At 31.1% G+C, this 16,068-nt stretch overlaps 1 protein-coding gene and 2 long non-coding RNA genes across 3 annotated transcripts; 2 read left to right on the top strand and 1 right to left on the bottom strand.

The window, feature by feature from the left end:
* Positions 1 to 1,787: 1,787 nt before the first annotated feature.
* On the bottom strand, positions 1,788 to 2,154 carry LOC144555595 (uncharacterized). The gene is made up of 2 exons (XR_013512072.1): positions 2,022 to 2,154; positions 1,788 to 1,959 (listed from the first exon to the last, which is right to left on the bottom strand). It is a non-coding gene; the product is annotated as an uncharacterized LOC144555595 (long non-coding RNA).
* A 191-nt stretch (positions 2,155 to 2,345) lies between these two features.
* LOC144555594 (uncharacterized) lies at positions 2,346 to 3,900 on the top strand. Its single transcript, XR_013512071.1, has 2 exons — positions 2,346 to 2,478; positions 2,567 to 3,900. It is a non-coding gene; the product is annotated as an uncharacterized LOC144555594 (long non-coding RNA).
* Positions 3,901 to 7,699: 3,799 nt separating this feature from the next.
* Positions 7,700 to 10,399, top strand: LOC144555690 (PHD finger protein ALFIN-LIKE 2-like). Its single transcript, XM_078304093.1, has 5 exons — positions 7,700 to 7,879; positions 7,973 to 8,005; positions 8,505 to 8,727; positions 9,191 to 9,311; positions 9,718 to 10,399. The coding sequence occupies exons 1-5, from the start codon at positions 7,780 to 7,782 to the stop codon at positions 9,964 to 9,966; spliced, it is 726 nt and encodes a 241-aa protein (XP_078160219.1). The 5' UTR covers positions 7,700 to 7,779; the 3' UTR covers positions 9,967 to 10,399.
* The last annotated feature ends 5,669 nt before the right edge of the window (positions 10,400 to 16,068 follow it).

Genomic DNA, 16,068 nt, shown 5'->3' with positions numbered 1-16,068 from the left:
CGATTTTTTTAGTTAGTAGTTGAGAATAGTGCTAACCCGAGTGTTTTGAGAATAGTACTAGCTTTGAACTATTTGGGTTAGTAAAAATGTCGTTTGGATTACATATTTGAAATAACGATGGAAGAAATGAATAAAATAATAATTAAACTTATCTAATATTTAAACTATATTTTTTATACTAACCTAATATTCTATTTAATACTAAGCTAATCTAATTAGATATTATATTTATTTAATACTAGAAATAATATTTTATTTAATACTAATCTAATATTTAAACAAATATTGTACTATATTTAACATTTAAAATAATATTATATTATATTTAATATTTAAACTGATATTATATTATATTTAATCTAATATTTTATTAAAACAAATTTAATATTTAAAGTAATAATATATTATATTTAATCTAATATTTTATTTAATACTAATATAACTTTTAAAGTAATATTATATTACATTTAATATTTAAACTAATATTATAATACTTAAAATAATATTTTTTTAATACAAATATAATCTAATCTAATATAATATTTATTTAATACTAATCTAATAAATAAACTAATATTATATTATTCAACACTTGACATTTATACTAATATTATATTACATTAAAATTTTAAATTAATATTATATTATATTTAATATAAATCTATTTTGATATTATATTTATTTAATACTAATCTAATATTTAAACTAATATTATATTACATTTAACATTTAATATAATATTATATTACATTTAATATTTAAATTAATATTTTATTTAATATTAATTTAATATTATATAATATTTATTTAATACTAATTTAAATTAATATTTTATTTAATACTAATATAATATAATATTATATTTATTTAATACTAATCAAATATTTTATTTAATACTAATTTAATATTTTAACTAACTCTAAATAAGAGGAATCAAATATTTTATTAATATTACTAACTCCACTAGCTCTATTTTTGCTAATCCACTATTTTTATGGGTTAGTAGAATAGAGCTATTCTTGAGTTAATCTAATTTGCTAATGATGAAATAGGCTCAATGTTATGTTAAGAAATTTTCAACAATAAAAATTAGAATGTTTAAAACATAATCAAAAAATTTATTGATGAACTAGGAGTCTAAAATTGAAACAATTATAACATTAGTCTGAAATTTCAAAACAGTCAGACTTAATCGAATCTTGAAATTTATATCTTATAAAAATTTAGAGATCTAGGGGATTGAAATGAAAAAAAAATTACATATACATAATTATATATATAAATTCTTCTCTTATCAATATCAAGCAATTTGAGGGTCTATTTAGCAAAAATTTCAAAATACATGTAAACAACTCAAGCTCTCTCTCTCTCTTTGTTTCTTCTCGGTTGGTCCGCTTGCCCCTTTTTGTGTTCCGCCAAAAGAAAGAGAAGGAGAGAATCCATCTCTTCTCCCTCAAAAATCCAAGAAAGAAGTGGGAATCGTTGATTATCTCTCTCTAGTAGTCATCTAGTTCTCCAATTGGTATTTGTTTTTTCTCCTCTTCTCTCAAAATCTGAAATTTATCTCAATTGTTTAGGGTTTTGATCAAATATGAAATTTTTGTGTAAGTTGTGAGTAATCAATCTCCAATAAGCTTCTATGTTGTTAAATTGATAATTTATTTCTCAATTTCATCTCAATCTTGATTTTCTATCTAGGGTTGGTCTCAAATCCGAAAATTAGAGAGGAGTTGTGATTAATCTAGTCTAATCAAACAAATAGAGGTTTTAATAGGTAAGTTCCTCTCTTTTAAAATCTGAAATTATTTTGGTTTTGACTGATTTAGGGTTGGTGTAGTTTGAGAAATTGATTGGTTACCTCTTAAATCTTTTATATGTTTAACCATCAAATTGATATGAGAATCAATTGATAACCATCAAGTAATTAGGGTTTAAGAAAAAGGTACTTTGAATTTCGGCCTCCAATTTAATTGGGATTTTGAACAATGAACTTTGATTATGTTGTAAGTAATGATTTCGACCAAAGGTAAGTAGAAGGATCAAGGACCAAATCTGAAATTTTGATGTATATCTCATCTTTTTTTGTATTTTAATTGGGGTTTAAACCAAATACTTAGTGATTATGTTAATGATCTCTTCTAGTTTGATTATAAGAAAGTGAAGGGTTGATAGTATAAATTGGTCACCCCTCTTTTTTGATTGTTGTTAAGAAGGTAATCTTTAGGTATAAGATGTGAAATTCTACAAGTTGATCTCTTTTATTTGTTCTCTCTCTTGTGTATGTTGTTATTCAATTTGAATTCTAAAAGTCGAACTTTGCATATTCTATGATGTCCAAAGTATTGAATCAAATTAGCAAGATTGATGGATGATTAAATGGGTATAGTTAATAACTCTTGTCCTCTCCTTTATATTTTGGTTTTGGGATAGGCAAGGGTGAAATGGGTATTTTTGCAAAGTGTTTCTATGTTTGGAAATGTGTATGGTTTGTAGGACCAAGTTGTAAGTTATGTGAATTTATATGGATGTTAAGTAATAAAGGTGAATAAAGAAGGTTGATACAAAGATATATGGATTATGTTAAGGAAAGTATAAAGAAACTAATATAACTCAAGTAAGCATATCGATCGTCGAACAAAGATTAAATCAATTATATATGTTGGTATAGGTGTAGGCTCGGTTGAGTAAGATTTTGTGGGACCTTTCGAGATGTCCGAACCATAAGTGCGAGATATGCTCTTCATAATCAAGTGCGGGGTTCTTGGACTTGTTTGATGTTTCATTTTTAGAAATTAAATTCTTTTTTGATTGTCATATTATATGTTTGATTGCTGCATAATTAGAATTGTGTGAATTATGTGCATAACCCAATCCATTTAAAACTGAATTGTTGTGATATGGTTGATTTGCATATTCGTATGGTTGTTATTTTGATTGTTCTCTTATGATTTGATTATGGTTAAAAGTCACCACAAATTGATGATTGTGGAATTATATATGAATGAATTTGCAAAGTCTGGCTAGCTGACTTTGATTTCAAGAACTTATTGGCGCATTAGGTGAAGGGCCCTCATAGTTTCTTAGTACCGGTTGGGACGAGGGGTGGGTGACTATATATATGTTGATTGTGATTGTGGGTGACTAGTGTGTAACGTCTGTGGCTTGGGTGCATTATCTTACGTGGTAATGTATTTGGATGATCGATTGAATATTACGACATTCTAAATTATTTCAAGTGAATTTTCATTATATGACTTTGAACCAGACTTTAGTAAATGGTTAAGCCAAAGCATTACAAATGGGTGTCAGATAAAGGGTCCAGCTCGGTGGAACATCTGTAGGTAGGTGACACTAACCCTACATACAAGGGTCAAATAAAGGGTCCAGATCGATTGAACATCTGTAGGTGCTACCAGCCATAATAAGATGAGTTAAGCCTAATATGTGTTTGTTTGAACTTCATCTTGGAAATTCCGTAAGTTGTGTTCCATTTGATTATTGTTGTCGAGCATATGCATTCATTTATATATGGATATAGAACTGTTAATGTGCTATTGTATGGATTAAATTTTTGGACGTGAAATCTGATTGCAAGTCCAATAACCTGATTGTGGCAAATTTGCACTGAGAAATAAATTCTCACCCCCACCTTTTGGATTCTTTTTACAGGTTTCGGTGCGGCTGATTCTAGAGGCACGCGAGTAGGAGACCTTCGGTATATGTCACCATATTACCTTAGTAGTTGTTTTGTTATTTGACTAGAGGGGTATATCTTGTTTTGTTGTATAGTTCTTTATGTCATACCTTATGGTTAGTATCCGTACGAGATACATTTTGTATGTTCTACTTTTCCCAGATATTTTGTACCTGGACTGTTATATAAACTTGTTTTATGTCTTTTATTGTGATGTGATGAGTTATATCTTAATTGCCTTGTAAGCATACATGATGTTGTATGTAGTGTTGTAAATTATGGTATGCAATCATCGGACGGACGGGGTACTGCCAAGCGATTAATTGGAATTATGCGGACAATTTAACGTTTTTATTAAATCTATGTAAATATATCATAATTTATTAAAAATAATTTATTTAATTCATTAAACTTATCAAATAAACTTAATTTAACTTAATTTCATTATTATAACATGACATTACACTTTTTTTTTTAACGTACAAGTACTTTACATGTGTCAATAACACATTTATTTAATGAAAAAATAAATTCAAGGGTTAAACTTTTTTCAAATGCTAATAACATATTATGTTAAAGAAATGAAACATTCCAACATAAAATCACTAAATTTAGTTTATAATAACAACTTAGTTTCATAAATGAATATGTCGTACTAATTGAAAAAAATACATCAATAATTAGTAAGAAAAAAAATGATAAATAAATAGAAGAATAATTAATCAATTTTAAAGTAAGTAAGAAGAAAAAACATCTATAAAAAATATTGAATGTATGTCCAAGCACAAATAAAACTACAATACATAATTTATAAATCTTATTTCACACACTATCACATAAAAAAAAAATCAATGTGAAAAAAAAAAATTCTGAAAAAAATTAGAAAAAACGGGAATAAAGGGCTGATTAAACGGTAAAATGGCCGATTAATCGGAAAATCCGCAAAAAGTAATCCGTTAAGTGTATTCGTGACGGTTTGGCCGCCGTTTCCGATTAAACGGCCGATTAATTGGCCGTTAAGACTGTTTTTTTACAACATTGGTTGTATGTTTACGGCGGAGCTCTGTCACAATCCGAGGCTGCGGGGTGTGACACTCAATTTCACTCTTTTACTATTCCAAATATGTCAAATATAAAAATGAATAATATAGAGTCTTAGTATCTTCTCTTTTCTCCTTTTTCACTATTATGCTCATTTGCCAACGGGAGAATATGGATTTGGATGGTTCTAGCGGTAGAAAATTAAGGTCTGAATCGCTAATCACAATTTAAACAAATCAGGTCCGAGAAGAATACACGAGCCTTTTTAATATTCGTATGGATTTTGATCAAACAGTCTAAATTTCTTTCTCAGGCGATATCAATTTAGAATTCAAGGACTAGCTGAAATGTAGAACTATTTTTTATTCTTTTTAAAACTCTGATAGTGGTTATCAGATTTGAACTGTAGAACTATAGAAGTTAGATCTTAGATGTACACATCAATTTGTCAAAACCTTGACATTTCTAATCAAAGCTTAAAACGGACCAGACTAAATAAAAACAGACAAGATTGAAATAAAGTTGTCATTTATTTATTTTGTGATTAAAAGGCCGCAGGCAATATTTCATTAATTAGGATCAAATTAATTACACATTAATTTGTATCAGTACATACTGTGTTTGTACTAGTACTTAAAATATTATAATTGAACCCCTTTACAAAAATAAACAAGAAAAATCAGAAAAAAAAAAAAAAGCAAAACCAAAGGTTACTGCACTCAGATCAGTAGATAGTGAGCCTGCATAATTTTATGTGCTTATGCTCAGATTAGTAGGTTGTGAGCCTGCATAATTTCTTGTCGTTAGCACAAAACAATGTTGTTGTAATCAAAACAAAGCAGGGGTATTTAGAAGAGCCTTCGTGCTCAGATGAGGTTTGTACCTAATTTATTTAGAAGGAAACACAGAGGAAAGAGATAGAAAGAAGAAAGAAGAAGAAGAGAGAGAAGAAGGAGAAAAAGAATCACTGTCAGCACATCATCATCATTAACCATAAACATACCTTATTATTACGTAGATATATATACTATAGTAGAGGCGGGACGAATTTACAAGACCCTCATCAAAATTCGGTAAATCAAAATGAAGCGGGGAGCAATAAGGCAAATGACGAGCAGTGACTAGATTCATCAGACGGAAGCATCTGCTTAAGTGGAAGATGACTGAGTGAATCAGACATAGGAAGAAGGTGGGACAGAAGAGAGAAGACAGGACGGAGGAATCGAAATAAATCGGCGGACTTTCAAACCTGCCGATCGCCTTTCAATCGCCTCGGCGATATTAAAGAGGAGAGCGATATTTTTATTCTCGATTATTCGTTTTAAATAAAGTTGTCATTTAGAAGCAGCAGAGATCCTGACCTAGTAGAAAGGATCCATTCTATCAGATTTGAAATCTAATCGAGTCTCTGATACAATTATTATTCGAAAATTTCCAAATTGTTTTCAATTATTATTCAAAATTTTCAAATTGTTTTTTATATCAAGTTTTCTTAGGTTTCTAATTGCCTCGTGTTCGAATCAGATCGTGTTTAAATTTGTCTAAATTTTAGGGAGAATTTTATGTACATCGTTTATAGAATATCAAAAATTATGTATTTCTTTTCTAAAATTTATAGTATCATGTTTATACTTTTAAATTTTAAAAGCTCACAAATTATTCAGTTTATTATCTATTTACTTAAATTTTATTTCAAATTTTATAAAGTCTCCATTTTATCATTTATTAAAAAAATATGCAGTATGTGTAACATAAGTGTTCAATTGTTTAATTCTGATTTAGCAAATAATTTAATTTTTTAATTGTGATACATATACAGTGACATTTAGCAAAAAAGCTCGTTGGATCCTTTTCGGAATCGAATCTGACCCGATCTAATTTACACTTCAAAAAAGTCTTAAAATCTTAAGAAAACCTAACATCAAGACAACATATAACTCTATTTAAAAAAAAAAGCTATATGCTGTCTTTTTTTTTTATATGCTGTCTTTTTTTTTTATAACTCTATTTTCTCTCACTTACTTTGAAATTGATTAATTCTTCTGTTATTTATATACCACATATTTTTCTTACTCACTGATGTAATTTTTTCAATTAGCATGACATTAATTTATGAAACTAAGTTGTTATCATAAACTAAATTTAGTGATTTTATGTTAGAATGTTTCATTTCTTTCAAATACTTAAATTTTGAATTTATTTATTTATTAAATAAATGTGTTATTTAACATATAAGGTGCTTATGCGTTAAGAAAAAATAAGCGTAGTGTCATGTTATAATAATAAAACTAAGTTAAATTAAATTTATTTGATAAGTATAATGAGTTAAATAAATTATTTTGGCTGTGGCTAATTTGTTGCCGTTGTTTTTATTTATTTTGTGATGTCCAAACAACAAATCCAAACCGTTAGATGTTTAATCTATATTATAATCTACTTGGAGACCAAATTTTACATTTTTTGGAATTTTTTTACTATATATTAAGCTGGTTTGAAAACCGCTGATTTCAATGCTGCAGAAATTTACTGAAATCAGCGGTTTTCAAACCAGCTTAATATATAGTAAAAAAATTCCAAAAAATGTAAAATTTAGTCTCCAAGTAGATTATAATATAGATTAAACATCTAACGGTTTGGATTTATTGTTTGGACATCACACGACTAAATATAGCCCCGGAAACACCTATACTGAAATGCTGTTAGCAGCAATTTAGACAGACCCAATTATTTTTAATAAATTATGATATATACACATAAATTTAATACAAACATTAAATTGTCTGTATAATTTTAATTAATCGGTTGCATATCAATTAATCATTTGGCGGTGTTTCGTCCGTCGGACGCATACCGTTATTTACAACACTGCTCAGGAGTCAAAAGCAATGGACATATCCATTTGACCAAAAATGGAGCTGTTGAATCTCTTCTTTCTTTGCCTGTTCTTCCAATTTTTGTTAGAATACTCGGCAGTCCACGGACAGCAAGCAGCAGTAGCAGGCTGTTCAATAATAAAACAGATCTGTGAAGCTTCGGCTGAAACGATGGAATCAGACTCGGTCACCTCGTCTCGTCGCACCGTCGAGGAGATTTTCAAGGATTTCTCGGCGCGCCGATCTGGAATCGTTCGTGCTCTCACTCATGGTGTCTCTCTCTTTCTTACTCACCCTTTCTCATCATTTTTCATTTCCTAGTAATTATTTCTCTTACCTTTTGGGAATTGCTTCTTCTTTTCAGATGTGGATGATTTCTACTCGAAGTGCGATCCAGGTATACCTTCACTTTTGGATCTCCACTGCTGAGTTTTTGTCAAAAAATACCTTTTTTTTTTGCATTCTCTATCGTTTTAAGGTAATAGCCATGCTTTCAGACATCTTTTAAATTCAACTTTTAGCCATGCTGTCAGATATCTTTTCACCTCAGCTTTAAGTAGGATTATGGAGGAGTTTAAAATCATAATCATCAATTCCTCTCCTGTTCATCTTAGTTTTGCACACTTGAAATGATTTTAGTATTCACCAACTCGTTGACCAATTGAAAGCCAAGCAAGCATAGGTTAGAAAACAATAAGAACTAAATTGCATACCTTAAATCACTATTGGGTTTTACTAGTTATCTACTGGAACCCGGTATGATTGGGTGCTACTAAAATCTGAAACCAATATCCTTTCATCTGAGCATCAACTGACAGTTACTGAGTACAGCATAGGTTAAGCATTGAACTTTTACCTTATTAATTATACAATCTCTTTCCTCCTTGAATAAACAGAGAAGGATAACCTTTGCTTGTACGGGCTTCCAAATGACTCATGGGAGGTGAACTTGCCAGCAGAGGAGGTTCCACCAGAGATTCCTGAACCCGCACTCGGTATCAATTTTGCAAGAGACGGGATGAACCGTCGTGATTGGCTTTCTCTTATAGCAGTTCACAGCGACTCATGGCTCCTCTCTGTTGCTTTTTATCTTGGGGCTCGCCTCAACCGCAATGATAGGTAACCTATCTCTTAATCTCAAATTTGTTTGGCATAAAAAAAGCTGCAGGTTCTTGTTCTGCACGGTACCAAATGAATTGATTACTTAGTTCTATTAGGGTTTATGACTTTTCTTGGCAAAAGAGAGAAAAAAAGATGGTTATGCCTTGCCAGGTGCGGTACCAGGCCTCTTTTGCTGGGACAGTACACCGAAGTGAATTTGTTTAATCTGATTTAATTATTGAGCTTATGCTTTGACTATGTCTTTGAGCTTTGCCAGTGAATTTGAGATTCTCTGCTACAGCTGAACCAGCTTTAACATCAAATGGTAAAAGTTTCAACAGTTGGTACATGACAGTACAAAGCCGGATTGTTTGCAGAATGGAGTCATGCAACTGCTAGATTGCACCTTTTCATCCTCTTCCATTGTCTTGAGTAATGTGCTAGAGCTATATGCCTTTATCAATGGTTTCTATATTGGCAGGAAGCGCTTGTTTAGCATGATCAATGAGCTGCCCACTGTGTATGAAGTGGTATCAGGCAAGGTGCAAATGAAAGATAGACCCGGCACTGACAGTACTAGCAAATCCCGGAACTCTGTAAAGGTAAATTATGAAGCCTACTTGTATACAAATTAAAAATATTCAAACTAGTTCTGTCATTCTCATGTACCAGCCTCTGTATCGTGTCTTAGATATCCTAATTATTTTGCAACTAAAAGCTTTTCCCTCTGCCAAAGTACTTGGTCAGACTTTGCTAAAAATTTTGCACCTTCCTTGCTCTCGAAGTACACCACCATGTATCAGCATGTGATTTGCTATGGAATATATTTATAGAAAAGACGTACAGCCAAAAATATCTAAATTAAACTAAAGAGCTCCAGAACATAAAATGCAGAAAGGACCTCAATACATCTGATTTTTAATCAGGAATTAGGAATCCAGGTCAGGTATTCCTGCATGAAACACACACACAAAAACCTTTCCCATTTTTGCCTCTTATTTTTTTCAGAGGTCAAGTGAGCCACAAACAAGAAACCCTGCAAAGAATGAAGCGTATGATGATGAGGATGAAGAAGAGGAAAGAGAGACATGTGGTGCTTGTGGTGGCAACTACAATGCCAACGAGTTCTGGATCATGTGTGATGCATGTGAACGCTGGTTCCACGGCAAGTGTGTCAAGATCACCCCTGCCAAGGCCGACTCGATCAAGCACTACAAGTGCCCCTCCTGTTCTTCCTCCAAGAAAGGTCGCACATAGAGTTAAACAGAAAGTTTAAAGTTCAAGCGGGTGCGTTGTCGGCTTGACATATTCTTGATTGTTTAGCATAGTAAATTAGGTGTAGTGGTGTGAGGATTAGTACTTAGTAGCTTACCTCTGAGTCAAGATGATCTTTTTTTTTTAAATTAGTTTGATCTTATGGTGTTGCCTTATTAATGAAATGCTCCTGTTCTGTTAGTAATAGGTTTGTAGAGGCTCTATTTAACCCCCCAAGTTATCTTATTTACATGTTTGCCTGTGAACATGTGTGTTGGCATGATTCTCTTTTGATAGGTTGGGAATGACTGATATTCTGACAGCACAATTGTTTGTGCTGATTGGGATTTCTGTTTGGGTTTTAGGATTTGCATTTGATCACTTGATTGTAAGTTCAATTGCTATGTCAGTACCTAAACTTAAGCTTAAGCTGAAAGTAATTACGGTAGTGCCATAGTGGCCCGAAATCCAAGCGCCCAGCTTCTGCACACAGCACACTTCAATAAATTGAGTTGCAAAAAGGGAGGCACATAATAAGGGTATTTATTCAAGAACTGTCTAAGCATAAACAAACAAGAATTCGATAGTATAAGTGTACATCCTAAACAAGTAGTTCTTACATAAACAAAGAGGCAAGCATTCTACCGAAGTAGAAAAAAAAGGGAAAATGATAAAAGGATAAAAAAAAGTTCCCTAAAGATTCTTTAGGCGTTTGTAAAAATCGTATGGGGAGTCCTAATATTGAGGTCAACTTTTTTGATTTTGAAAGCTAAGAGAATTTTTTCTCTACATATCAATATTTTGTCCTTCTATTTTTCTCTCTAACTACTTAATAAGATCAATTAATAAAAAAAATTAATAAAGAAAAGGAGAAATATGAGTTCCCTTATATGAAAAAAATTGCATCCTAAAAATCCTTCCTTTCCTTTATCTCAAAGATCTTCCGTTTCTATCTGTCGTATTTTGAATTCAATATTTTTTCTATCTCTAAAAAGAAGATTCAATACAACAAATAATCGCTTCTATCTCAATGATTTTAACGTTTTATGTTATTTCAAATAAAGGTCGACTCATTATTTGTTTGCTTCCACACTAAAATGAGATACATTGTTTCGAATAAAGGTTGACGCATTTGGTGTACAAAAGTGAAAAAAAGCAAATTATTTGTGACATTCCTTTTTGCATGATTGTCATTTATCTTTCTTTTTTTTGTTTTTTTTTTATAAAATTACCACATGGTATAACATTAAGAGCTCTCTTGAATCTTTTGGAGCTGTCAGTTTCTTACAAAATTATTTTCTTTATTTTTTTTTGCGTTTTTTTTGTTCTTCCTTTATTTACCTTTTTATTTATTTTTCTTTATTTTTGTCTTCTTTTTACATTTATTCAAACCAATCCTAATTAATAATTTTTAATTGCTTGATCATTGGCTTAATACTGTCAATGCTTTGAAAACCATTTGATGACTCTAAAATTTAATGATATGGTTGTGTACAGAAAAAGACAAAAAAAACAAAGAAAGGGCAGGGATACTGATTCGTTTAATCTCAAATAAGAAAGTGAATTTTCCTTTCAAGTCATTTTCTTTATTAGTTCATTTATTAAATGTTATCCAATTGGAAAAAATTAACTTTCTTTATTAGTTCATTTATCAGTAAAAAGACAAAATTAGTATTTAGAAAAAAACAATTATCTTAGCTCTCAAAATCACAAAAATTATCCTCATTGTAGTACTCCCCAAATCGTATACACTTGCTTGGAAAAGTCATCTCTCCCGTTAGACAAATGTTTCATGGGTTGACAAATGAGACAAATGTGTATATGTTAATTTTGGGCCTTCAAATGTGGTGATTGGTTCGTTTAGGCTTATATTAAAGAAGGCCAGTGCCAGGAAACGCTATCCTCTGCGGAGGTTTTACCTGCGGTGCTGTGGTGGTTTTGATCTGGTCCGTTCGTTTCGGATCGGATGGGCTGGATTAATGGTTCACCAAATTTTGAGTTTTTTTAAAATTCGGATAAGATCTGATCTGGTCCGTCCGATCCGAAACGAACGGACCAGATCAAAACCACCGCACAGCACCTCAGGTAAAACCTCCGCAGAGGATACGCTCTCCAGTGCCAGTGGGATTGTATTGGTCAAATCCAAAGTCAAATTTTAAATCCTTGAATAACCAAACCAAACACTAAACCTTCGTCAATCTAATCATACATGACATGGCACAAAATCAGATCGCCTACAATAAAGAGAAAAACTAGACATAATATTAATTACATTAAATAATAAATAAAGAAGGAATTATTTCACTTAATTAATGTTCCCGAACTTTAGTTTGCGACAAGTTAGCTTTCAAACTTTTTTTTGTTGTTGAGCAAATTCAAACTTTTAATTTTGACAAGAACTCCTCTCCCCGAGTTATCAGTTTGCAAGCACTGACGGCGGTCGTATAGCGCTAAATTTTAATAATAAAATAACCATAATATTTTTGATAAATTATACTTGTTTAAATATTTTTATCAATTATAATACTTTACAATCTTCAATATCAATTGTAAATTCACAATAATTTATTATTTCTTAATGCTTGCTATTTTTATGTATAAATAAAAATAGTTTTATCATTGTTAATTATTTATAATGAAACTATATTTTCTATAAAAATAATATAAAGCATGCAAAAAACAAAATAAAAAATAACATAGCAAATATTTCATGTATTATGAATATTTAATCAAGTATATCTATAATTTAAAAACAATTAATAGCTTTAGGTCGTAATTCGTAAATCATAAAATTTTAAATATTATTATATAAACAACTTGGATATTCTGGTCATTTGTAATTTAAATATGAATATAAATATTAAATTAGGTCATTTATAATTAAAAATTAAGTATTAGATAGTAAATTAACTCTTGGAGAATTTGCCACTGATTCATAGTTTGGGGGCGGAGAGAACTATTCCCACTTAATAAAAATTTGAGGGCCAACTTGCAATAACCCAAAAATTTAGAGGCATCCATGCCATTAATTACCCCATATAAGAAAACACCAACTACTGTTAAATATAACAAATTTCCAAGGAACATGTTTGATCGATTCTCTCGGCCGATAGCCAACAGATTAAGGGTGGAGAACACAATTTGGTGCTTTCTTCAAGAGTTTGCGGCTTAGTACTTTTGATCAGGAATGTGCATGATATTGGCTAACCAGTACATATTAATTTACTGTCGACCCTACTCCTTACTAATTAAGCGCAAATTCTTGACATGATCGATCATCTGTGAGTAAAGCGTGGGGGCATCATGAGCTCCCCCCCCCTCCGTCGTTTATGTATTAATTGAACAATCAAACGCGCACGTACGTACTTATAGTGGCCGACTGGCTGTTCTCCGGTTTAATCCTTATCATGAGCACAAGCTTACAAATATACCAAATTAAATGAATTTTTTTGATAAACCATACTTAAGAAAATTATTTTTACTAATCCAGCATGATTGTTTTTTTTTTTCAAAAACCACAAAGACCGGAGGGCTCCTCCGGTCTCACTTTTTTTCTTTTCTCAAGACCGGAGGAGCCATCCGGTCTCAATATTATTATTATTTTTTTACTTTTTCCACTTTTTTCCGTGCGGCGATTTGTGTAGCATCTCTATTTTTTATGTATATATAATATATGTATATGTGTATGTATAATATTTGTATATATAATATATGTATATATAATATATGTTTATGTATATGTATATGTGTATGTGTATGTGTATGTGTATGTGTATGTGTATGTGTATATATAATATAATATAATATATGTATATAAGTATAGAGTTAGGCTGGGGTGCTATGGATAGCATAGTGGCCTCTATGCTACGGCTCAATATTCGAGTTTTCAAAATCCAAACGGTCGATCCGAACCGTTCATCTTATTCTCCATATTAATATCTGCTTGGAGACCAAATTTTATAATTTTCTGAATTTTTTTACTATTTATTAAGCCACTTTGAAAATCGCTAATCCAACGGTTTTACTGTTTTGTGCAGCCACCGTTGGATCAACAATTTTGTAAAATACTTAATAAATAGTAAAAAAATTCAGAAAAATGTAAAATTTGGTCTCCAAGCAAATATTAATATGGAGAATAAGATGAACGGTTCGGATCGACCGTTTGGATTTTGAAAACTCGAATATTGAGCCGTAACATAGAGGCCACTATGCTATCCATAGCACCCCAGCCTAACTCTAATTAGATTACATATATGCTCAATGTTGGCATTAAATCCAACGAGGTTGGCAATAAATCCAACAAAGAGAACAATAGTACCTATTTTGTGCAAAATAAAGGGAGAACTTCATATATATATATATATATATATATATAGAGGTTGGCTAAGATCAAAGTGGTAGTTTCTAAGCTTTGGTGCTACCAATTGATTTTTCAATTTTCAAAGTTCAAAACGTTGATCCGAACCGTTCAAGTTGTTCTCCATATTAAATTGTGCTTAGAAACCAAATTTTATATATTTTTGAATTTTTTTACTATTTATTAAGCCTTTGAAAATCGCTGATCCAACGGTGGCTTAACAAATCAGTAAAATTAGAAGCCACCGTTGGATCAGCTGTTTTCAAAGTGGCTTAATAAATATTAAAAAAATTCAGAAAAATATAAAATTTGGTCTCCAAGCACAATTTAATATGGAGAACAACTTGAACGGTTCGGATCGATGTTTTGAACTTTAAAAATTAAAAAAACGAATTGGTAGCACCAAAGCTCATGAACTACCACTTTGATCTTAGCCAACCTCTATATATATATATATATATATACCACTCAAAGACTGTGAAATTACATATTTACCATCCAAATTTATATAATTACATATTTACCATCTAAAAATCTAATAACTCACATATTTATCCAATTAATCAAAAAATGAGAATAAATTAAGTTTAAAATTATATAAAATATAATTAACAATTTATTTAGTCGCTTCTCCTTCTCTGCCCCTTCCTCTTTTGCACACAGATTTTTCTTCCGTCTTTTTGTCGTAACTCCCTATTTTCGTTTAAACTCTCTTCTCATCTTGTCTCTCTCGCTTAAACTCAGAGAGAAGGAGCAACAGACTCAGATTTAAGGATTCCAACTCTAGCTTGATTGTCTAAAAACAAGGTAACTGAATTTGACGTTGATATCGCAACCCGTTATCAAAGTAGTAACTGAGTTTGAGAATCTGTGTTTTGTTACCGACTCAATTTGGAATATCTTTTTTAATATTTTATATTGGGTATAAAGGAGAACGGTTCTAAGGAATGAGAGAGAGGATGCTAAGTTAATCTTGATTGATTATAGTTTTAAGAAAATTAAACATAATTAATCTAAGTTTTGGGTATATTTGATATGTGCTAAAGTTATATTGGATAAATATGTGAGTTATTGATTTTTAGATGGTAAATATGTAATTATAAAAATTTGGATGGTAAGTATATAATTTCACAGTTTTTGAGTGGTATATATGAAATTCTCTCAAAAAAAAAAAACCCCCAAAGAAATCACAATATATATCTGTATATATGGTCCTGGGCCGTATTTTGAAGATAAAACCTTCACCTAATTAATGGCGGTTCTTTTGTCATCCAAGCATGCATTAATGCATGTTAAAACTTTAACATTGTATTTATTAGCGAGCACCAGGTGTTTGTTCTGTATTTTTTCATTATTTTGGTAAATTAGCCTCTGAACACTTCATGATAGGCCAAAACTGTGTTCTTGGCGTACAATAGACAACCACAAAATGTTCTACGACGTGGTTCATACTTGGGAACAACGTGTTGAGTTTTACAGTTCACATACCAGGCCAACCCTCGGGCTGGAACTCCAATTGCACTTTCAGGTTGTATTGGGTCGGGCCTTTTTTTGTTAGCGGGCTGAAGTCTTCGATTTCAATCGGGCCTTTTCTTGTTAGTGGATAAAACACAAAAATCTTCGAATTTAATCGGGCCTTCTTTTTCTTAGTTAGCGGATATATAAATCACTAAATATTGGAATGCTATCAACAATCTTAAATTCCTTCCTGCCGTTCGATCAGATGTTTACTAATCTCAAATAATAAG

This window comes from Carex rostrata, chromosome 6, assembly GCF_964058835.1.
Source record: "Carex rostrata chromosome 6, lpCarRost1.2, whole genome shotgun sequence".
Taxonomy (NCBI): domain Eukaryota; kingdom Viridiplantae; phylum Streptophyta; class Magnoliopsida; order Poales; family Cyperaceae; genus Carex; species Carex rostrata.
This window is presented reverse-complemented; position numbering and strand designations above follow the sequence as displayed.